Consider the following 24997-nt stretch of genomic DNA (forward strand, 5'->3'; position numbering starts at 1 on the left):
CAGCTGATGGGACATGAGAATAAAGTAGAGGACGAAATAAGCTCAGCAGTATAAGAGAACCTGGGTAGACAAGGAAGAGTTTGGGGAGTTCATCTGCCATCATATCCTATCCTAGGTCAAACTTACTCCCCTAACAGAGGAATATCTCCACCTACTTAGCAAACAGAGTCTAGAATTCCCCTTAAGAAGAAAGGTTGAAAAATGAAAGCAGTGCTAATCTAGCATGACGACCAGCTGTCATACAATACAAATTACTTTATTAGTGTTATACTTATTGAACTATGACCGTAGCACATAATGCCTAGAAATGTTTACTTCTCTTTAAACTTGCTTAACTGGAGTATGACCAAAAAAATAATTCACATTAATACAAATCAGTACATAAAAAAGCTAAGTACTGTGGACCCTAAGTTGTAAGCATTTTTCCCACAGAATGGAGAAAAAAGGAAAAGAAAAAAAGGAAAAACCATTTAGTACATCTGTCCCATCACTTAAAAAAAAAAAAAAGAAGGGCATTCTTGGTAACTGAACCCTTGTTTGTTATTTTAATGGGTTAGGAGGGAGACCAATAGCGAATTCTCAAAAGGTATTTTAAGTAAATATTTTAAATACACTATTTTTTAATTGCCTCCCTGCCCAAAGCAATGCAATTTATTTGTGAAAACTTTATACAACTAAGTACAAACACAAAATGTAAAACACAGACTAAATCATGTATACATACGTAACCTGAACAAACATAAAAGACCTCAAACATACCAGAGTCTGGATATGTTACTTAATGCATTAATGGAATGCAAAATTGAGAGATAAAAATCTTATAGGATCATTTATCAAAATCATTATCGCACACATTAACGCCATAATGCATACAAAAGATATAGTAATGCATTGCGCAAATGCAAATTTTTGAGGGGGGAGGGATCGGGGGAGGAGTTTGGGCAGGATTTAGTTAAGTAAGGGGCCACATCGCGCCGTGCGATAGCGTAATGCATGCTATCGAACAGTTTTAACGCCGGAAATAACTACACCTTTTTCCCTGGTGTTAAGCTGTGCGATATGTCCGAAATGGCCAATCATGATACATTTTTTGAATTGCAGTTTGGCCATTTCTGGGCTTGGGGAGGGAGAGGGGAGAAGGAATGGAGTGAAGGAGAGAGCCTCTGGGGAGGACCTCACTGGGTGCACCTATTTATATCTCTATAGGAGGGCCACCTGATAGGTCGAGGTGAGCTGTCAGTGCTAGTTTAGGGGCCAGTTTCGCATGTAGAGTGAGATGTACGACCAGCACAGTACACCTTGGTGAAGATTTGGAGTGAGAAAAGTCTCAAAAAGACTCTCTCTCTCTGCGTCAATTTTTTTGGATGAATGATGGGGTTAATGAGATCATGTCTCCAGCAACTAAGCTAGCACAAGAGGAAAAAAGTTCCTCTTGGGGGAAGAGTTAAGATGATGGCATGAGTGGCTGCTCCAGGGTATGGTTCTCTAGCTGCTGCTTTTTTTACCTTGTTTTTGTCATGCTATGCCAGCAAAGAGGAAAACAGACTGCAGATTTTTCCCTCCGAGCCTGTTCTGCTCTCCCCAAAGCAACAAAAGATCAATTCTCTCTTCAGCTGCAAAGCCAAGCCAACTAGTGGGGTTAGCCCCATTGCAGTTTCTGGCAAGAGAGTGCCTGTTTGGCTCAGGGAGGTTTCCCTCAACACATCCGATTGGCTACCTCCAAGGGAACAAGATGGAGGCGACAGTACGCAACTCGTTTCCAGAGCACCTCGGAGGGAGTCCAAACTTAGCAGATAGCTCTCGTGTGTGTTCCAGCTGACATGGAGGGCCAGAATTCAATGAGGCAGCATGAAGATGGAGAGGCAATAACAGCGGCTGCAAGAGTGAGTATAACAAACTCTAAAGGAACTATACTGGGAATGGCAGCTACTATACAACCTCCTCTAATATGGTTACGTTGGATGCCATATGGACAGTCCTGAACACCAGATCTGTTTGAGGCACTCAAGGACAGCATAGCCTACCCCTGTGATAGAACATGAACAAGAAATGTGGGAGGAGGTGATGGGGCTGCTGTATGAAAACAAAACTCGGGGAGAAGGGAGTGGGGCTGCTGCGGAGACTCACAGCAACTCAGTCTTGCACTCTTTACCACCTTCTTCCTAGCTGTGTTCAGAAAAGCAACACCCTGAGCACTTCTGCTAGGGTAGTGATCAGCTGAGAAGTGCAAGGGGGGGCTGAGGAAAGCTATAGCCATTAGCAAAATTCAAGAATATCACTTGCCATTTGTGAGCAGGATTCTTGAGGGATGAGTTCAATTTAAAAAAAAAAAAAAAAGGTACATTGTAAAATAGAAGAAAAAAACCCAAAGATACTGGGACAAAAAGGGGACTCAAAAATCAGACCAGAGAACAGAAAGTCAATAATCCTGAATGTTTGTTTACATTTAAAAAATCTGGTTAGCACAGATAATATTTGATATTTTAAGGACAATATAGTTCCAACAGTAATCAAATATGAATCCACTAAGGAGAAAAAAGTAGTGTGGTTGCTTTGTTAGTCCACTTCAACACTCAGAACATAAAACATAAAATAAAAAACTATAAAAAAAAAGGTAAGTCCTTTTTATTAAACTAAACTCCCAAAAGCTAGTCAAGAACACAGCTTTTATGCCAATGAACTTCTCTTTGTGAACTCCTATAGTAATACTGTGAAGTATTCAGACTCAGTTTCTCAGCCCCATTTATGCTGCAAAAGGCAGTGATATGAGAGCTACAGTGAAGACCAGAAGAACTCAGGATGCAAAGTCCATTATATCAATTTGCTTTTAGTAGGAACACTTTTTTAATATGATATTTACTCAGACATAGGGATCTCATAAGCCACCTTCCCCTCAAAAAGCAAAATCCAGGAAACATTTAGGGACTGACATCACAGAAGATGAGCTCGACAGAGCGCACAGGATTGCCCACAGTTATGCACAAATTTCACTGCTGATGCGAGGAGTTTTATGCACACATTGAGTGTACAGGTTAGGCCCCCTCCGCCTGATGTAAATTTAACATAATGAAGGTATGGCTATTACTCACACCCCCCAAAGCAAAGAGGTGCACTGGCTTAACTCGAGTTTCCAGGGCCAAGAACACCTAAGTCAGAGGTGGAGTAAAGTTTCTAGGGCTAGTTTAGACCTAAGTCTGTCAGCAGAAGCTGCAGCTCTAGGGCCGGGACCTTACTCCGGATTTCTACAAAATATGAATTTCTCACAAAAAATGCTTTCTGCAATTTTTGTGCACATAAAACATTTTTTCTTAATAGGAAACTGAGGGCCTCATTTTCTAAAGTATCGCAGGCCTGCGCTAGCCGGCAGGCATCACACCATCACGGTGCGATCGCTGCCGGTTTCGCACCCAATAGCGCCACCATAGAAGGTGTAGCTATTGGGCGCGAACTCGGACGCAAAAAGGGCCTTACCTTTTCGTCGTCCACAAAGACGCCCCGACTCCTCCTCTTCCCGGGCCGACTCCGCCCCCATTTTGGTATCGCACGCAATAAGGGACTTTTCACGTGCGATCCGGATGGAAAATTAGGCCCTAGGTTATGTGCATAAATTGTGTTTTTAATGCACATTTTTGGTTAGTGTACTTTTTAACTCAATGCAGTAAGTCAGGAGGTGGCCAACTCCAGTCCTCAAGAGCCACAAACAGGCCAGGTTTTCAGGATAGCCACAAAGAATATGTATGAGATAGATTTGCATGTACTGCTTCCATTGTATCACCATCCATAAGCTTCTTCATAAATATTACCTCCCCATGGATCACTGCTGATTAAAAAATACATATCTTGGCAAGATTGCTGAGATCAGAAAATAAGGGCCTATTGGATGTTCCCTCCCCCAAAATTGCACATCTGAAGGAAACTAGAGAACAAGCTTTCTCAATAGCAAGGCCCTTAATCTGGAATCCCCTCCCTAATGAAATCAGATTAAGGCATTAAAAACCATTACTATGCCAAAAAGCCTCCTCTTTGTAAGTATTTCATTTGAATATTTTGTAGGCTATGTTATCCTTTACTGTGTTTCTTGATGTTGTTATTTTTCTGAATGTCTTATTGTATTATTGTTTTTAATTATGTATGTGCCGTGTACCCCGCCCTGAACGTAGGTAGGAAGGGTGGGTAATAAATGTTTCAAAATAAGAGTTAGCCACACCTGTAGTAAGCTAATAGTATGCTAAAGCAGTGGTTCTCAACAGATGTTTTGGACTCTGTTGTGCTGTGAGGTCCCAGGCGGTGCTGCAGGAGAAAAGAGCAGACTCCTGCAGTCCATCACCCCGGATGGAAGTTGGATGTCTTTTCCTTTATCACGCCAGACAAGAGGCTATTCTCACTTCCTTCTCCTCTTTCTGGTCAAGTGGAAGACTGTTCCCTCTTCCTTCAACCAGATCAGAGTGAGACATTGCCAACACCTGTTCTTCTGGGCTCCGTACGATACCAACTTTATCTTCTCCCGCTGAGCCCAGAAGTGATTCTGCCGATGCTCTCTTCACCTGGTGGGACCCACAAGTGACAGAGACAGCAGGAGCACAAGGGAAAGAGATATAGATTCACTACCACCTCCTCCTTTCCCCTATCCAGTGCCCTTATCTGCTGCCAGTAAGGAGGAAGGGAGATTCTTAACTAGACTAGAGGCTTTTCTGCTGCCTGGGAGTCTGGAGGAGAGGGAACTGTGGGTGCACCTAGACAGGGAAGCATGGAGGAGAGAGAGGGTATGGCTACTGCCAGGAAGGAAGTGGGGAGGGGGTGATCAGGAATTTGCATGGTGAGCCAGAGGAAAGAGGGGGTCTGGGAAGGCTGCTGGGCATGAAGGGGGGTGGGTGCAACTAGACAGGGAGGCATGGTGAGACAGAGGTTCAGGAGTCTGCTGGGAAGGGATAGATGGATATGTTGGAGCTTCTGGGCAGTGGGGGAGAGCAGAGGATGAGGGAAAATGGTATGTGGGGGCTGCAAAAGTGTGAGGAGATTATTAAAAGGGAGTAACTGGAAGAAGTGAGGGATGATGTAGTATGAGGTGGAGTTACAAGATGCAAAGTGCAAGAGCCATAATATATGTCATTTTTGGGAATGTGCATTTCTTCTATTTTAGTACTTTTTTTTTTTTTTTTTTTAAAGAGTAGAAGGAAATGTATTTCTCTGTTCCTTGTTCTAACTGTATGCAGGGTGGCTTCTGGGAATTTCCATTCCAGTTTTTGTCTCCACATTTGTACTATAGGCTCTTTTATTCTGTATTTGGTGAAGGCTGGTGTGTCTGAGGTGTAGTATTTTATTAGCATGCAAAGATTAGTGTCAGTCTTATTTGTCGCATTTTCTCAATAAAACATGCACTGGTGGTAGGGTTATTGCTGTTTGAGTCCTTGGAGTTAGTGCTGATTATATGGTATGGCAGGTTTGCTACACACATGCAGATTTTATATTATTTCACAATGTGCCTGGTAGTAGTGAGAGTCTGTGTTGCTAATACCGAGATAGCATCAGAATATGTTTCCGTATAGCGAGTTGTACAAGGAAATATCCTAGTTCTGTTTGGAAGGGGGGGGGGGGGGGTTTCCTGTGGTTACAGAGTATATGAACTATTTTCTCTTGATAATGAACGTACCTGCTTGTGAAAATACTTCTTACCTCTTACAGACCTTCATAATCTGAACCTATCTCCCTGTGAGTAGTCAGAAATTCAGTAGATCCCAGACCTTTTTCTGCCAAGGACCCTTCTGGAATCTAACTAAGGGACTGGTGTAATAAAAAAAATAAAAAAACTGTGCGCTGAATTTCAGCACATACTTTTAAATGCTCTGTTTGACGCACACACTAAAATATTGTTTTTAACTCCTGATGCACTCTCAACCTTTGTTCTGGCAAGACACACCTGATGATGCTCACATGCATGACACAGTGAACACATAACCGTCACAAGGCTAAATATAAATTTAAATATTTACAGCTGGGTGTGGAACTGAAATGTTATTAACAGTAAATGACAGCTGATAGAGATAAAAAATGGTCCATCTAAGCCTGCTCAGTTTAAAGTTGCAACTGCCACTCTGGCAGGCAACCCCCATACCTTGTGTTTAAGGATACATAAAGTAAATAAGACTACGCCTGTATGTTCCCAAATATACTTTCTACTTTTATAAAACCATGAAGGCATAAGGGATGAAAGGTCAGGAAACCAATGGTAAATGTCTTCTACTTTTCATCTTAAAAATGTACACTTTTTCTGCATGCCAATAACAAAAAGACAAAAAATGGCCAGGATATGCAAGAACCCATTATCTACAATGAAATTGTGCTTCCTCTCTGGTAATAAGGATTCATTTTCTAAAGCAATTTTTCTAGTCTGCAGCATACTCCTAAGCATTAATTGTTAAGTAATCTGTACAACCCTACATCAACAATCCTGTACAACTACAGATCCGCTCAGAGTATCCTGGTAGTGCATGCATTTTATCCACAAGTTAATCCTTCCTCTTAAAGCCATGATCCCACATCATGACAATATCCAGACTGTCAGCAGGCAGAACTAATGCTATTATTCATACTACAGTACAGTTCACATCATGTGAAACATTTTCTTTCTGCTCTTATATACACTTTTCCCTTCAAGGGACAAGGCTTCAACATAAATATTTAGTGTTTTGTTGTACTTCAAAGATTTAAAAAAAAAAACACAAAAAACCACACCACACACATTTACAAAAAATTTAAGATGGGAAAAAACACAAAAACATTTTCCTTAAATTACATGACTGGCTACTAGGGATTTGCATTCATTTTCAACCAATAATAATGTTGTTACAAGAATCTTCTGATAATTATTTTCATTGAAAATATTAACACTGGTTCAAAAATACAAAATATATTTCAACAAATGAAACAATATTTATCAAAAATCTCATCTAAAATGTATTGCAACAAACCAGTTAAGATGTGCAGCCCTAAAACTTTCAGTTGTAACAAAATGGCGACGGCCACATAAGAAGGAGGTGCCAAAGTAGTGTCACTTTGGTTCTGTCCCCAAGCAGACAGTGCCATTTGTAAAGTGCTTGGACCTGGGAGAGTGCCAGGGCATCACAGGAACTAGGAGGGGAGTGGGGGGGAAGAGATGACCAAAAATAAGAAAAACCTGAACATTTCCCTATGTTTTTGTCAGAGACTATTTTCGGGTTCATTGTATTTGTAACAAAACAAAAATGGCCTCATTAATTAACAGTGTTGAAAAGATAAGTAATCTTCTACACTACTTTAAATGAAATTTAAACTTCCCCATCAAGGTCCTTATAGCCTATTAGCAAAGCAGCAACTAAGACTTATGCACAAACCAAAAAGCATTTTGCTATGATGTCCATGCACACCAAAAGAGACAATCACTTAATTACATTCATCAGTAATCAAATATTTTGGAAACACAGTGAAGACAATTTTTAAGACGTTTCATCTCCCACATAAACAGTCAAAGCCTGCCAAGAAAAAAACATGATGACATCGCTGTACTATCCTATCCTTTCTCCTTGGTCCTATACCCTTATGGGTAAAAGAGAGCACAAGTTCTCATGCTGAAATCAACATCCAGGCCTCCACCACACCAAACATGTTTCACCTAACTTGTCAACCCAATTCTTACAACAGACCTCCATGTCTATTCTAAGCATGCTTAAATTCTGTCACAATACTGCTAAGTAAGACTACTCCATGGATTTACCAACCTCTTAGAAAAACAGCATTTCCTCTGAAGGCCGGTATTTCACTCCAGGGCCAGTCCTTTCTCTAGGCAACCTAGACTGTTGCCTAGGGTGCCCAAAACTGTTAGGGGGAAACTCCACTCCCAGAAACCTTAAGGTGCCACCAACCCTCTTTTAAGGCACAGCACCACAAGACAGAAGGGAACAGATTCTGGGTAGATTTGAGGGTTTAGGAGAAAGAGGTAGGTTGGAGAGTTGAGAATGCAGGCTGGGCACTGCAAAAAGGAGGCAAAAATTGGAGTGATGCTGGTGTGCTGAGCTGTGAGTGAAGAGGAGAAAGGAGGAGGAGAGATGAGGGATGCTGGGCATTATGTACAAAAGATAAAGGGAGGGGAATGCAGGACTTGGCAGAGGGTGAGGGAACAGTGTGAGGTGGATGATGTGCTAGAGCTACTGCCAATAGGCACATGTGTGAGGGGGAAGGCATAAGACTGAAGATTTGCCCAAGATGCCTAATACCCTTACACAGACCCTGCTTCATTCTCTCCAACTTCTATGATGACTTGTCCTTGAATTTCTCTGTCTATAGCAGGTCATCAAAAGTCACAAACTGGCCTTGTTTTCAGTATATCCACAATAGATATGTAAGATAAATTTACATACACCTCTTCTATCCTCCAGCAAGTACATCTGGATTATTTTAAGTCTCTTTATTAAGGTTTGTGTTACAGACCCTGAACTATTTTAGTAGCCCTTCTCAGAATGATTTTAAACTCTCAAGTTATGTATGAAGATATGACATCCTCCAGACCTAAACAGTACTCAAGGTGGGGTCTCTGTAATCTACCTAAGGGCAATATTGCCTCATTTGCCCTGCCATTTGTACCCAAGCAAGTTGTTCACATACTTTGATACACTGATCATCAACCTTTGTACCATTTGAGAGGATTTCTCCTAGATCTCTTTGCTGCTTGGCAGTTTCCAGTTCATGTCCTCCTAACCAAGTAGTGGCTAACTGTGCCCCCAAGATGCACAATTTTACCTTTTCATTTGTTCTGAAGCACAGCTTCCAAACCCATACTAGTCTTGCAGTTTTTTTCAATCCACTTTTTATTTTTTCCACTGCCTAGGTATCTATCCTGTTAAGAGATTTTTTTTTATCATCTGTAAACAAGCATATTTTGCCCACAAACCCCTCTACAATGTTGCTAATCGAAAGAGGACTAGCCTAGTACTGAGCCCTGCAATATCCCACTCTTCTACCCAGTTACAATTCTTTCTATTCCCAGTTAGTTTGCTTGCCAGTCTCTCGTGGGGAATAGTATCAAAAGCCTTACCGAATCCAGATAGGAAGCATCCACTGCACATCCTTGATGCATTTACCTTTCCTTCTCAGTGTACTTGGGAACCCAATGAATAAATCTACCAACCACAACTACTTTCAGTATTTTTTTGTTGTTGTTTTTAGTGAAGTGCTCACATGATCAAGCCTTTTCATCATTCAGAATCATGACCAAACCCCCCCCAAAACATTATCTGGTGATACTTTCTTAGCCAGTTCAGTTTTACCACTGCTTCGCTAACAGAATTTAAGTTTTCAGACACTTATTCTTGAAAACTGCTAGAAGTCTAAAAGAAACCAACTGTTGGGGCTTTTTTTTTTTTTTAACTCTTTAAGTTTCACACAGTGAGTAATATTAGAAGAGTGCATAACACAGAAAACATAGATCCATCAAATCCTCCCCAAATAGCTGGCCTTAAAATACATTTTCTTCTTATAGAGCCAATAACCCTCTGTGGAATCAATTCATACATTTCAGATTTGAAGGTTGGTATTACTTTACAATACTATAAAACAGCACCATGTATAGTTAAGGCTCACTTCAGTCAACTCACACTACTTAAAAAGGGGAGAGGAATTTTGCTGCACTCTCTCGTCACCAACCCCCAAGCAGAACAATTTTTTCTCCCCTTACAGCACTTCTATCACCTCCACGCCATCATCCCTTGCTCTCCCCACCCCACACTGGGAAATAAAGGAAGAGCGTCTGCATCAGTAGACGGCCGAGAAAACATCTGCCTCTGAGTGATGATCGAAGAAGCGCCGGGACCCAAGAGAGTGAAGAGCTAAGGGAGAGGAACGTGGGCACGGGGAGAGATGAGAGAGGGGAAACTCTTTAGAAGAGGTTCACAGAATGCTTTGTAAGGACTTTATAGGATACGATGTGTTATAAAAAGGCTAAAGTGGTACAAACAATTGTGACGCTGAAAAAGAAAACGGTGAACAATTAAGTACAAAAAATGAAATTAGTTCAACTCGATTCTACCAACCTGCGAATTTTTCAAAGGTACAAAGTGTAAATCTCTTTTAAAAGCAGCTTTTCACAGACGAGACCCTCTTACAAACCTATACTGAACGTGATAAAGTACTCAGTGACAGTGACACCGCCCCAATCCCCGAATAGGGATCGGACACTTTGTAGCGGACCCTGCTTACAGTTCTCCTAACGTCGCTGTTTTGTTTTCATGACTTGATTTCTGGGCGGGACAATAAAGTCATTAATTTTTGCCGCTTTTGCCTGGTTTTGCTTACAGAACCGCCGATTGCCGACAGAAACTTCTCTTTCTTTGCACGGCGCCGGGTGTCCGCCCGCCCCCCCGCGCCAAGCCATTCGCTTCCCAGTACCCTCAGTTCCAAGAGATCCAAGGACAACTTACACGACAGCTCGGGAAATCATCCACGACACCATCTTCCTCCTCCTGCCTCCGACGCCCGCTCTTCTTATTGTCGCCGCGATCCGCCCCACAGGCTCTGGGAGCGCGCTCCGAGGGCCAGGCCTCGGCGCCGCAAGAGAAAGTTTCGCAGCCCAACCCGCCGCCGCCGCGAAGGCCAAGTCCCGAGCCCTGGCGCTGGGCTCCTCCTTGCGCTCTCTTCCCGGGAAGGTCAGTCCCGATCCTCCATTGAAGAAGCCCTGCGCCTCGCTACCCTCCCACCGGCCCTACCTTCTTCCTTTCCCCGTCGCCTAGGTGAAAGTTATGGGGGGAAAAGGTCCCAATGTAAGCGCGTTTCTCATTGGCTGCGGCCCTCACCTCTTGGTTGGCTAAACAATGCAGCACCCAGCCTACTCCCCGCACGTCACTGGGCACAGTAGCCAGTCTCTCATTGGTCACGGCGGAAAGCTACCTCTTCGGTATTGCTTACTCGGCTCCGTGCCCTGAAGCTCTGTCCTTATTTGCGCGCGAGCTACTTCCTGTATACGATTATTTTTGTGTTCCCTCCCAAACTCGTCAGTGTACTCACTGCTTATTGAAGGAGGCCATGAACGGGAATAACGGCAATTTCAGGACTGGAAGTGGAATATGACGTCATATAGAAATAGGTACCAGTAGCTACCCACTGGGAGATTCTTGTACCCACAGTAACTGGCAAGAGTCAGAAATAAAGACAATACAACTAAAACCTGGTTTCGTGAACTGTTTATCACATGCACTCATTTTATAATATTACAGTTACTCCAGACGCAGTCGCAGCAGTCACTACAGAAAATTAAAAAAAAAAAGGTTAAATGCAAAGACTCAGTGCAAATCTGATTTGTCACTTAACATGCATTTATAGGTGTAGTTTGGGAGGACAATATACCCCGCCCAAAATGTTTCAGGTATTAGTGTTGTAGTAGGCCCCCCCCCCCCCATGACTATGACCTTCCTACTTTTGCCCCACTCCCAAATTAAGCAGGCAAACTCAGGCATAGTATGGCCCCCCCCCCCCCCCCAAAAAAAAAATGCTCCAGTTGATAGTGCTGAATCAGTTCCCCTTCCCCAAAATAACTGCTCTAGCCCTTGTCGTTGTCCCCCTTCCCAAACTAAGCAAACTATGCCTATGCATGCACTTTGGATTGCAACTGATTGACATACACTCTGCTATAAAAATGAATGAACAGTTTGCCAACTACTTTTTTTTTTAAATACAAAAAACTGTGATTTTAGTAAAGGGAGAGGAATTTTCAGTAAAGAGCCACAGCAACAGCTGTAGCTAACAAGGGCATGTGTAGAAGCTTGCTCATCAAAGCTAACACAATTACAGCACAACTTTTCTTCCTTCTTTAGCATAACCCATCTTGGTAATGGCATGATAGAAAACACAAATGCAGTTAATGAAATTGCATCCTACCACTGCAGGCAAAGGTAGAAAGTGAGAAACAGTCCAGCAACAGTATTTTGTTTGCTATTTGCAAGGGAAAGAAATCAGCTCCAAAATTAATTCTTCCAGCTTCTGCTTCCAGTGCACCAGAGCCTTAGGTAGCCTATGGCTGATGTGGCCTTAGCCATAGACATCATACAGTAAGAAGTGCCGCCTCTCCCTCATAATTCATCTAAAGAAGAGACACCTCTCATCCTCCCAATGCAGCCCTTGGGGACAAACAGCTCTGTCCCCTCCATCCCCTCAGGGTCAACCTTGGAATTGGAAGGAGGGGTGAATAGAAGTGATCATCCCAGGAGCTGTCCTTTGGGTAGCCCGGAGCCACAATGAACTGCAGTACACATACATGCTTAATCATACACATACACTCTCTCATATATGTTCAGTTATACACACATGCTTTTTTACACATATAGTCACTCAGCTGCTCCCACACATGCAGGTGAGTATGATTGAACATGTGTGTGAGAGGATTTGTGTATGAGAGAACATGTGAGTGACTGAGCATGTGGAGTGTATCTGTATGATTATGCATGTATGTGTGAGAGAGCATAGTTGAGAGTTAGTGAGCATGTGCCTGTGTGACTGAGCAAGGGTGTGTGAATATGTGAGTTAGAAGAAATGTGTGTAAGACTGTAAGTATGAGACAGAGAGGAAAAAATTTGTGCACAACAAATTCCCTCACCCCTCAGCTAATCCATGACAATTTCAGGGGAAATGGAATCAAAAGTTCCCAGGTATGGAAAGCACAACATTTTTTATATAACTTTTTAATTATTAAATGTTGTTTTATTCATCAGCTGTTTTTAAATATTTATTCTTTTAATTGGTATGGTTTTACTATTATTAAATATTTATATTTCTTGATTGTATTGGTTGATGTTGTATGTGGGGTAGTAATGTTTGTTTTTCCATTGTTGCTGGCTTCTTGCGCTTTCTAGTTCAGTTTTTGTGCATTTCTATTTATACTTTATGATCTCTTCATTCTTACTTAGTGAGAATCTGTCTGTGTTCTGCATGTGTGCAGAGGTGAGGAATTCTGATAATCAGACCAATGCAATATTGGCGCGCAGAAAATGGGCACTCATGATTGAGCGCCTGCTCTCTGAGCTACCTCTCCGAGGCACCCGATTTAATATTTAAATGGGCTGCCGCAGTAAAAAGGAGGTGCTAGGGGAAATTATGCACCCCTAGCTCCTCCTCAGCAGTGGGCATCCAGGAAGATGGTTGTCAGTGTGGGTTAGGACAATGGATGTTCAATTTTACGAGAATCCATTGTCCTAACCTGTGCACAGCCACCGGTGACTTTTTTTTTACATTTTTTTCCCTTACTCCTTTCTTCTGTTCTTCCGACTTAATATCCTCATGATATTAAAGTCAGAGGAACTGAAAAAAGAAACAGAAAAGCAGCATTTTCTGCTTTTCTGTTAAATTTAGAGGCTCCTCAAGAATTAACGCCTGCTGCAGAGCAGGCGTTAATTTTTGAGAGTAAAAATGTGCACATCAGGCGCACATTTTTTTTTTCCTTTGAGGGTTATAACTAATAGCCTCATCGACATGAATTTACATGTGATGAGCGCTATTAGCTACATGCTGGTTAGGATGCGCATTTTGGATGCACTAATCCCCGTATTGCATAAGGGATTTTAGACACACTCCAAAAGGTGCATCCAAGTGTGTGTAAAGTCCTGCACTCAGCCAAGCACACTGTATTTCATCAGCCTGAATATGTAGTTTCAGAGTAGGGCTCTAAAGCAGCTTGGCTTCTTCTATTTTCCTAATAGTAAGTGTTTTAGTGTTTTAGGATCTGGTGTCATACTTTAGGGACCACGGTCACACTTGTGTTTACTTTTAGATTAAATTAATAGTGTTATGTTTAAAAATAAAACAGAGTCTTCTAGCGTGTGGTGTCATATGTTATGCACAGGATGAAAGCACACATTTTCACTTGGCCGTAAGTGCCAAACTATCTGGCTACGACACTGCAATGCCCAGACCTCTCTCTCTCTCTCTCTCTGCTGTAAAATCCTCTGCAGTAGACATGTACAATTGGATATTGTGCCTCTTTCTTTTCTCCTTCTCTGCATCTTGTCATAACAAACTGCCTACTCAGTCCCTGCAAATGTAAGAAAGTTGTAAAACTTTCACAGAGCAGCCTGGTAGAGGCCTTCACCTTCAAAAGCCTGTAGATCTGAAACTAGATCTTGGATTCACAGAGGGAAACTTACATTTTATTGCCTAAAAGCTACAGGCTCCTGTTTACTGCTAGCAGAGATCTTAGGTGCAGCAATACAGAGTGTACTATTTTTAGTAACCTGGATTTTATAACTATCTAGATAGATATATTTATCTATAAAACCCAGGTTACTAAAAATAGTGCAGTCTGTATTGCAGCACATAAGATATCTAGATACATACACTTGTGCTTGTCAGTTTACATACCCCTGGCAGAATTTGTAAGATGTGTAGCATTTTAAGAAAACATGAATGATCAGACAAAATATGTCTATTATTTTTAATGTTTCAAATTAAACTATTATGCATCACAGAATAGCAGAATCATTAAACAAAACATAGCAATAAGGGAAATAATAAAATGGTTCTGTTCAAATGTTTGCATACCCTTAGTTCTTAATATCGTGTAATGCCCCCTTTTGCATTAATGACGGCTTGCAGTCTTTTGTGATAGCTGTAAATGAGGCCCTTTATTTTCTCATTTGGTAAAGCTGACCTTTCCTCTTGGCAAAAAGCCATCAGATCCTGTAAATTTTTTGGTTGTTTAGCATGAACTGCATGTTTGAGTTCTCCCCAAAGGGGCTCAGTGATGTTGAGGCAGGAGACTGTGATAGCCACTCCAGGACCTTCACTTTCTTCTGCTGCAGCCACTGAAGGGTCGAATTGACTTTGTTTCGAATCATTGAAATGTTGGAAAGTTCAAGTGGGCCCCATGCGCAGCTTCCTGGCTGATGAATGCAAATTCTCCTCCAGTATTTTCTGATAAGATGCTGCATTCATCCTGCCATCAATTTAGACTAAATTCCCTGTGCCGCTGTAGCTCACACCCCCCCCAAAACAGCAGAGATCCACCGCCATGCTTCACAGTAGGGATGGTGTGCTTCTGTTGGATTTTAGTGTCAGTTCTGTCTTACTTGTCAAAGGATTCCCCCTGAGGAAGCCGTTATCGGTGAAACAAGGGCCTTTGTTGGGGATCTAACATCATACCCAAGAAATACACACACCATTCTATAATTTGTTCTACATACCTTTAATTTGTAAAAAGGGTGTTTAGTTTGTAACCCAGCCTATGGAATTATTAAAACTTGTAACGTACTTCAGCATCATATGATCCTACATACTTTTAAAATGTTACAATAATTTTCTTGTAATGCAATATACTGTTGATTCACTGCTTGTGAGCTTTTTCTAAGATTTTCCCATGCATTTGATATTGATATATTCAATCACTGTGTCTGTGATTATAGTTTTTTTGTAATTTTTGCATCGTTATGGCACAGCATTTGTTTAAAATTCTAAATATATATGTTTACTCATAGTCATAAATCTTAATGTATAAGTGCTCAGTTATTTTTATGAAATTTGTTAATAAACAAACATTTCTGAATTGATCAATACTTAACATTAGTGCTCTTTCCTTTAGGTTGTTCTTCTTCATATTATATATATATATATTTCTATGACAGAAACAACAAAGTAGTAGAAATAAATATCTGGCTTTTCCATTATTCAAGGCTCAGTATAAACACTTGCAATTATAAGCTAGATATATATTCAATTTGAATCCTAAATCTAATTACTAAAAATGCACTTTTACTGAAAATCATCAGGACTGATTTCACTTTTTTTTTTTTTTTTTTTACTAATATCAAAGAAAAATAAAGTTTAAAGTGTAGCAAGCAGAGATGTTTGCATTTGAGAGGTTTGCTACTGAATCCTATAAACTTGTGAAAAATTCACAGACTTGTTAAATCGGATGGCTAAAGCTCGTTTACAGAAGATGTCCCTCCCCACCCTCCCTCTTCCTCTCCCAGGGTATCCACACTTTCTGTCTCTCTTACTCCTACCAAGGACGTTCACAGAGCAAAACAGCACTCTGGGTGGCCAAGTGGGAGGTTTTTCTTCTCTCATGTTGTGACCTGACAAAGGGAGGGAAGATCCCACTCTGATGACATGATTGGCCTGGTCCTCCTCCAAAGACACAAGCATGTGACACAGCACACGAGTGATTATTTCCATCACCGGCACAAAAATGGCAGCACGGCAAGCTCCTACCCCCCCCCCCCCCTCCCGACCCTGTGACACAGGCAGGCACTCATCATGCACCCCCTCCATCGGCCCTATTCCTATCTTCATCTTTCCCCATCTCAAGGTATTTATTTTATTGAGGCATTTATATAATGTCCTAATCAAGGGCATTTTCCTACAATTACATACAAGATATACAGATACAAGTACCTGCAGACAGAACTCACATTCTAAATTTGTACCTGAGAATCAGACACTATTTATTTATTTATTTAATTCTTTTTATATACCGACCTTCATGACGGGTGTCATATCAAATCGGTTTACATGGAACCAGGGGTAAACATTCTTATAAACCGTTTAACAGTAAAATAATCAGAGGAGGTAAAAAAGTTACATATAACAAGGAGATCAAACTTGGGAATAGAAGAAAGAGAAGGACAGAGGGATAACCATTTGTGATTAAAGGGTTTCGCTATGTAAGTTGTCAGGTAGGCTTGAGATGTAGAGTTCCGCAAGTGTAAAGATTAAGAAAATCTATCTCCACCTATCCCCCCCAACAATGTGCCACCTATCCTTCACAGCCTGTCTCCAGTGCCAATATTTTCTTTGACGACCCCCTGTGCTGACACTCTCTCTCTGCCCTTCCCTCCCCATGCGGTGACTGTTTCTGGCTACTAACACCTCTCACCCTGCCTTTCCCAGGTGCTGAGGCTTTCTCTGGCTGACAACTCCTCCCTTCCTTCCCCGGACACTGATGCTGTCTCCACCAGTCTCTCCATTCCATACCATATCTCCTGCCTCCCACCAGCCAAATAATAGGGCTACCAGGTTGGTTTGGGCCTGTTCCTATCTTAATTGCTAGACTGATTGTAATTCGAGTTTGGAAGGCAGAAGCTTACTTGTAGTTTGCTCCCACTAGATAAGAACATAAAGGGTGGATTTTTGAATGGATGCGCTGATTTTCTAACATGCGTGTACAATTAAGGAGCACACTAGGAGGGAACTTCCCTACCCCCCTACTTAACCTTCCTTCCTCTTCCCCTCTCCTCTCCTCCCCACCCCCTAAACCTTATCTAGCCGGGTCTTTGGGACAGTGATGAATAGCGCTGTCCCGGCCTGCCCCGCCTCTCCCGCCCCCCCGGCCGGCTCCATCAAAGAGGCCCGGTACTTATTCACATAACAGCATTTACATGCATGGCCAGGCCTCTTCGAAAATTTGCCCGGCACGCACAAGGCCCGGCCACGTGCATAAACACCAGAATTTGCACGTGTAGGGCCTTTAAAATCCACCCTTTAGAGTATAAGAATTTGCCATACTAGGTCAGACTGAGGGTTCATCACATCTAGCATCCTGTTTCCAACAGTGGTCAATCCAGGTTACAAGTACCTGGCAAATACTCAAACAATATAAACACAAGTATGTGTGTACATGTGTGAGATTTTTCATGTATACATAAATTTCAAGTGCATTATTACATAAGCCTAACAATACTGAAAAATGATTAGTGATGCTGTAAATACTTGATCCTACCAAGCTTAGGTTATGCTCTTGTTTTACTATTTTGAGCTACCCTGTTTTTCTATTTTAAGGCTCATATTGTTGTCTGTTTGATTAGGTCACCTAAGAATCTTATTTTGTAGAGTTTCTGGATATGGGGGATGAATTTTACTTAATGGGAGACCAAATAAGTTTAATGAGAGTTTTACTTTGGGAGTCTATTCATGTTATGCTGTTTGCTTTGTATGCTATTGTGATTTTTGTAATATTTTTTATGTTATTGTGCAAGTTTTTGTGGATTAGCAGAATATAAACGCACAATAAATACATTTTCTAAAGGATGATAGGTTTACTTGACTTTGTAATGCATGACTAAGGGCCTCATTTTCTAAAGTATCGCAGGCCTGAAATACTTTAGGTAATGAGGGGCGGAGGGCCGAAACGGGGGGCGGTCCTGCACTAGCCGGCAGCGATCACACTGCCGTGGTGCGATCGCTGCCGGTTTCGCAGCGATCGCGCCCAATAGCTACACCATAGAAGGTGTAGCTATTGGGCGCGAACTAGAAGCGAAAAGGGCCTTACCGTTTCGTTGTCCTCGAAACGTCCCTTATCACATGCGATCTATCTGGAAAATAAGGCCCTAAGTGGGTTTGTGTATGACTGCATATGAGTGGGTTACACAACTGGCTAAGTAAAAAAAAAAGTGATACATTGAATTCAACCTCCTTCTGACAGCTTTCTCGTCTGATATACTAAAAGATTTTTCTCATTTTGTATCTGTGGAAAAAGTGTTTAGTACATAGGCCCTATTTGATAATCCAAGGGAAGGCAACAAAAGCTGTACAATTGTATCCAGTTCTACAGCAAAAATCAAAAGAAAAAACAACGAAAAGTTAGGAGGGAAAGGGCGGGGGAGGTAGGGGAAGGGAAGGTAGGTGGAGGGTAGGGAACGGGGAAGGCAGTGTGGCTCAGCACGCACAAGGTGCAGAATTGTGCACCCCCTTGTGCGTGCCGACCCCTGATTTTATAACTTGCGCATATCTGCGCACGCAAGTTATAAAATCAGGCATACATGTGTGTGCACTGGGTAGTGCATGCACATTTTAAAATCTACCCCTTAGGGAATAGCCACCGCTATTACTGGCAATAGTAGAATGGGAGCTACTCAATGTTTGGATACTTGCAAGATTCTTGTAACCGGGATTAGCCGCTGTTGGAAACAGGATGTTGGGCTTGACAGACCCTTAGTCTGACCCAGTATGGCAACTTATTATGTTCTTGTGTTTCTCCTTCCCATATAATTCATGCCAACATACTCCCAGCTATGGTTGCTACTTCTTTTGCATTGTCATTTCCAGTTTATCAACTAATATACTCAAGACTTATTTCTGGTTAGTGCTAGCAAGTATTTCCCTGTCATGAATTGACAGATTGGGCAATTGCCCATGCCCCAAGCTTAGAGGGCATCCTACATAGGGTCAGATTAATGGCAAGAGGAATGGGAATGGAGGTGTGGTATGGCTGGGGTATTGTACATCCCTGGTATTGCCCATTCACAGTCCATTGTGACTGCCTATTTTTGCACTCCAAATTCGTTACTCTACACCTATCCATATTCAGTATTATTTGTCAGTTGTCTGTCCATTTATCTAAAGTATTTAAGTTGATATTAGTGTTCACACTATTCAGTTTTTAATTAAAAAAATAATAAAATATTACATTTTCAAACAAGAAGTTCCACCTAGAAATAAAGAAGTCTAGTTTCTGGAACATGCATGCATGTGCATTCATGGTGGGGAAAAACTCACCCTCACCATGTCAAGAGTCCTCATGTTCCTAAAATTTGATGTGGATAAGACACCAAACACTGAAGTTATTAGGGAAACATAAACATAGGCATAAGGATCTAAAAGACTTCTTTCCCTTCAGAAAGTAATCTAAAAATGAGTACTACATCCCAAACACAAAAATATTCTTACATTATAAATGCTGGGTCTCCTTCAATTGAGGGTTCTTATTCATACTGTATTACATTTTCATCCTTGATAGAACAAAGACAGGTTGGACTGTAGTCTCCAATAATATATTAAACTAAGGAGAATCTGATCACAAGATAAATCTGATTCATCTTTTAGTGTTCTATTTACATAGTGTTCCCTAAGAGTTTGCTCCAGGCTTGTGTTCTGAAGGTTGACTTTTGATTCCTGAAGACTCAAGGATACTCCTGAAGGGTTGGCAGTTCTGCCCACAAGAGAAGAATGGGGTATTGTAGGGTCTTTCCCCCCCACCCCCCCCAACCAGCCAACAAGAAGCAAAAGTTTGAACCGTGGACCTTCTCCTTGCTAGTCAACAAGGCAAGAAGACCCCACACCAGCCAAAGAAAAGTACTACTGTAACCCATCTCTGCATTGTCCACCAACAACAGAAGAAAGATCTAGTACTGTGCAGGGCCCACCCACCAGCAATAAAAAGTGGTAAATGTGTCCTTCCTTCCCCTACCCATCCACAAATAAGAAGAGGCCAGTGCAGTTATGGTCTGGCCAGCGATTGAAGTGAAGCCTGTATGGCCCTGCATTGGGCAAACGGGTAAACATGATATACTGGTGTGGCACGGTCACAAGCTGGCCAAGAAGTGAAGCATCAGCTGGGCTCTGGAGTCACCAGTATGGGTGTGCATATGCTGCTGACTGGAGAGAAGGGCTTGGGATAAGAGGGACAACAGATGAGAGAAGGATAGATCTTGAGTCCGCTGGGGACAGGGAAATACATATAGGGGCAGATTTTTAAAGGATTACGCGCGTAAGTTAAGCCCCGGGACGTGCGTATGTCCCAGGGCTTGCAAAAAGGGGCGGGGCGTGGGCGGTCCGGGGCAGTCCAGGGGCGGGGCAGGGCATGGCCTGAGCCTCCAGGCTCAGCGGCCATTTGCCACTGTGCCTGGGATTGCGGGCTGGCCATCGATTGGTGCGCATAAGTTACGCCTGCCAGGAGGCAGGCGTAACTTCTTCCAAAAAGATAATGGGGGTTTCTAGGTAGGGCTGGGGGGGCGGGTTAGGTAGGGGAAGGGAGGGGAAGGGCCTGCAGCGCAGAGTACACCAACAGGGTTCCTCATGTAGGTTAGGAATGGTAGTGACCCACAGCGCGAGGTATGCCAGAGGATAACCACAGATGAAAGTATGGTGGAGGTCCCCAGGATAAGGTGCACATAGGAGGCTCCAATGCAGATGAATGCGGTAGTGGCCCGCAGCGCGGGGTACACTGGAGAGAGGGGAAGTAGATCCAAAGAATCTGAGTACTCACAGCAAGGTGCATTCCAGCAGTAGTCCTGGGATGCAGGATAGAGTGATACCCCAAGACAGAAGGCCCTCCGAGGTGCAGATAGCCAGAGACGAGGAAGGGCCCCCAAGGAGCGGGTTCCCAGAGGGTGTCTCGCCAGAGTAGGAGCTGAAAGGAAGTCCTTAGCGTAAGATGCGGATTCAGCAATGAGGGAACTCGTTGCCAAGTCGTCAGTGGTCAGGTTCTGTCGGCTTAAGTATCAGGGAGTGGAGACATCATCAGCGGGAGACACCCCTGAGCTTCCCGCCAAGCTGGGCTTAACCTGACCTGTGTGTGCACGCGCGTGCCTATGTGATCCCAGAGTCAAGATGGTGGTCGGCAGTGCCCACGCCGTCCAAGAAAGACCAGGTGGGTCGGCGGTAGCTGGCGGAGGTCGCCACTTTCCCCAATGGAGTCACTGCAGAAAACAGAGAGGTGAGCATAAGTGGTCGCAGCCGCATAACAACTAGGAGGGGAGGGGGGACTGTGGAACAAGATTTCTGGGGATTAGGGGGGCTGGGAGGGGAAAGGAGGCTGGGGATCAAGACTGCTGGGAAGCGGAGGTCTGGCAGGGAGGGGGACTGTTGAGCCAGACTGCTGGGGAGGGGGGGTCTGGGGGGAGAGAGGGGGCTGTGGAGTAAGACTGCTGGGGGTGAGGTTTCTGGGATGGGAGAGGGGTCTGGAGAGCAAGACTGCTGGGGAGTAGGGGGTCTGGGAGGTGAAAGGGGGCCGGGGAGCAAGATTACCAGGAAGTGAGGTTTCTGGGATGGGAGAGGGGTCTGGAGAGCAAGACTGCTGGGGAGTGTGGGATCTGGAAAGGGAGAGGCGGCTGGGGAGTAAGATTCCTGGGGAGTGGGGTGTCTGGGAAAGGAGAGGAGAGGGGACCAAGACTGTTGGGGAGTTGGGGGTCTGAGAAGGGAAAGAGAGTTGGCACCAAGAGTGCTGGGGGAAGGGGAGCAAGACTGCTGGGGAGTTGGGGTTTGAGAGAGGAGAGGGGACTTGGGAGCAAGAGTGCTGAGCAATGGGAGGCTGGGGAGCAAGACTGATGGGGAATGGGGGTCTGAGAGGGAAAGGGGACTTAAGAGCAAGAGTGCTTGGGAGTTGGGGTCTAGGAGGGGAGCAGAGACTAGAGAACAAGCCTGCTGAGGGCTGATAAGCAAGACTGCTGAGGATGGGTGTATGAGAGCCAGAGAGCCTGTGCTTGTATGTTCGCATATGAGAGCCAGAGAGGCTGTGTGTGTGTGTGTGTGTGTGTGTGTGTGTATGAGAGCCAGAAGCCTGTGAGTGAGGAAGAGAGAGGTTATGTGTGTGAAACAGAGCCTGTGTGTGTATTTGTGAGAGAGAGGGGTTATGAATGAGTCTATCTATGAGAAAGGGGCCTTGGAATTTTCACTTACTAAGGCCCTGTTGACCACACTGTTGATTTCAGCAGGGCCATGATGCTTCAGAGGAGGAGGAGGTGTGCGCACTGCCCTGCCCTGCGTGAAGGAGCACAAAGTCAAAGCTAGGTCGGCCCCCATGGTCAGAAGATTTTCCCTTGGCCATGGGAGCTGAAGAAGGAGACTGCTGCTGCCTACTGCTTCAGTGGAGAGTGAGAGAGAGAGAGAGAGAGCATGTGTGAGGGAGACAGAGAGAGCATATGTGTATGGAAGAGATAGAATGTATATATTTGTGTGAGAGGGAGAGGGGGCATGTGTGTGGGAGAATGAGAGAGAGAGCATCTGTGTATGTGTGTGAAGAGAGAAAGCATGTGTGTGGGAGACGGAGCATGAGAGCACGTTTATGGGAGACTGATCCCACTTCCTCTCTGCCTGCTAATCCATGGCAATTTTAGGGCATCTGGAAATCAAAAGCTCCCAGGTATGGATAATGGGGAATTTTTTAAAATCCTTGGTATTAATTATTATGTATTATTTGATGTGTTATTTGAAATATTTTATTGGTATTTGGAAAATTTGCATGTGAGTTTTAAATTATTTAATATTATTCTATTCATTAGTTTTGAATTATTATTTTTATTGGTATGATTTTACTAATTTTATTGTTTTATGAGGAATGGTAATACTTCTGATTTTCCATTGTTGCAGTGCACATTGAATTTTGCTTGTTGCAGTTTCCTGTTCAGTTTTTGTCTGTACATTTCTATTTATACTTTATGGTCTCTTTATTCTGTATTTATTTATTTATTTATTTAAAACTTTAATATACTGACATTCATATACATATCATATCAGTTTACAATTAACAAGGGGAGTAATACCTTTAAATGAGAAAGGGATATCAAGGAACAAAGGGGAGAGTGAGAAAATAGAGGGTCAGGGTGACCAAGTACAGGAGTTAAGGATAGAGAAAAACAAAACTAAATTACAGAAATTTATAGATCTATCGGGAGGGGGCGGGGAGTGGGAATAGGTGAGCTATGAGTTCATGGGGGTAGGCGGATTTATGTATAGGCTTGTTTGAACAGCCAAGTTTTTAATTTTTTTTTTGAAAGTTGCTGTACAGTGTTCTTGGCATAGATCGGGTGGCCTAGAGTTCCAAATAGTTGGTCCTGTTATGGAAAGCGCCTGTTCTTTGGTGGAGATATGTTGGATGAATTTGTGAGAAGGAGTAGACAGGGAACCTTTGTATGCTGATCTAGTGGGTCTGCTAGCGGTGTGGTAATGGAGGGAGTCATTGAGCCAATGAATATTCTTGTTGTGCAAGGTTTTGTGGGGTTATCTATGTTTTGCATATGTCACTGAAGTGAGGTATTCCAATAGTATGTAGTTTTTATAAGGGGTCTACAGCAGCTTGGCTTGTTCTGCTTTCCTAATAGGGGGTGTATTGGTGTTTTAGGTCTGGTCCAATATTTTCAGTGTTAACTTTCATAGGTAGAGTTGTTGCTGTTTGAGTGCTGGCAGTTAGTGTTGTTTTGATACAGAAAGTTTATTTCATTGTAATTCTGTTTTCCTGTGGCTCCCTGAGGGTCATACCCATGCCCAGGACACATTATAGTATGGGTTCCAAGTGTCTCTTGCTTTTTTGCAGGGTTTTCTGGATGGCACCACAACAATGTATGTAAATATAATATACATATTGTAAGTGACCTTAGAAGATTGTGCTTTGAATTCCATTTTTTCATGTTGTGTTATGGGTGAGGACGCATTTTTTCACTTGGCCATAGGTGCCACATTGCCTGGCTACGGCTCTGCCTTTGGGTTAGCTAACTGCAAAGGGACAAATCATTCCCAACAGCAGAGAGGACTGGTGACATGGTTAGCCCCCAGTTCACAAGAGAGGGGTCCAGGACAGAGAGTAGCGTGATTTATTTGGTTTGGATTTTTGAGAGATAAAAGTTGTTTTAGTTATTTCTGCTTTGAGTTAGGGCCTACAGGCCTAACTTGGTGTTTTTAGGAGAAGATTCCCTGGCCTTTGAGTGCAGTCTCCAGTTTATTTGGTAAATAGACTTTTGTTAGAATTTTGGAGATTTTTTTACTTTTACCAGGAGGTGAGAACCTGGCTCTACTGGAATAAGTGTGAATTTATGGTGAATTGTTTAGAAAAAGTGTTTAAAATAAGAATTTTTTGACACCTGCTGTATATTCAGTGTATGCGTAGATTAAAGTGTTATTTGTGAATAACTTTATTAAAAATGTAAAGGAATTGGAGGAAAGTTTCATATAAACTCGTTGGTGTCTCCGCACCACGGTTGTGTGGTGGTATAATCATTAACTGTCCCCCTCCTCCTATGAAAATTTTTTTATATAAAAGATTTTTTTTCCTGAAATTACTTCACCTCTGTGACCTCTTCCGTGTGGTGAACATCGGAGTTTACGCTTCCTAGCCATGCTTTGTGCCCTCTTGGACTTTTCTGTCTTACCGTATGGTCTTCAAGCCTTCTAGGTTTGCCAAGCAAGCCTTGCACCCTGTTTGGGCTTTGTTTTCAGTTGTCTGTCTAGTCTTGTCCTTGTCCAGTTCTCGTTCATTCCTGTCCTTGTCTTGCCCTGT

The 24997-nt window shown here is 42.8% G+C and overlaps 1 protein-coding gene across 2 annotated transcripts in view; it reads right to left on the minus strand.

The window, feature by feature from the left end:
- REEP3 (receptor accessory protein 3) overlaps positions 1–10887 on the minus strand; it is a 198133-nt gene extending 187246 nt beyond the window's left edge. Inside the window, exon 1 of one of the 2 annotated variants that reach the window (XM_029609727.1) lies at positions 10821–10887. Coding sequence is in view for 1 of the 2 variants with exons in the window: in XM_029609726.1 (XP_029465586.1) it covers positions 10449–10480 (32 nt within the window). In the remaining variant the exon portion in view is untranslated. Of the gene's footprint in view, positions 1–10448; positions 10788–10820 lie in introns of those variants that run through there. The other variant, XM_029609726.1, reaches the window with a different exon arrangement.
- Positions 10888–24997: the final 14110 nt, after the last annotated feature.

This window comes from Rhinatrema bivittatum, chromosome 7, assembly GCF_901001135.1.
Source record: "Rhinatrema bivittatum chromosome 7, aRhiBiv1.1, whole genome shotgun sequence".
Lineage (NCBI taxonomy): Eukaryota > Metazoa > Chordata > Amphibia > Gymnophiona > Rhinatrematidae > Rhinatrema > Rhinatrema bivittatum.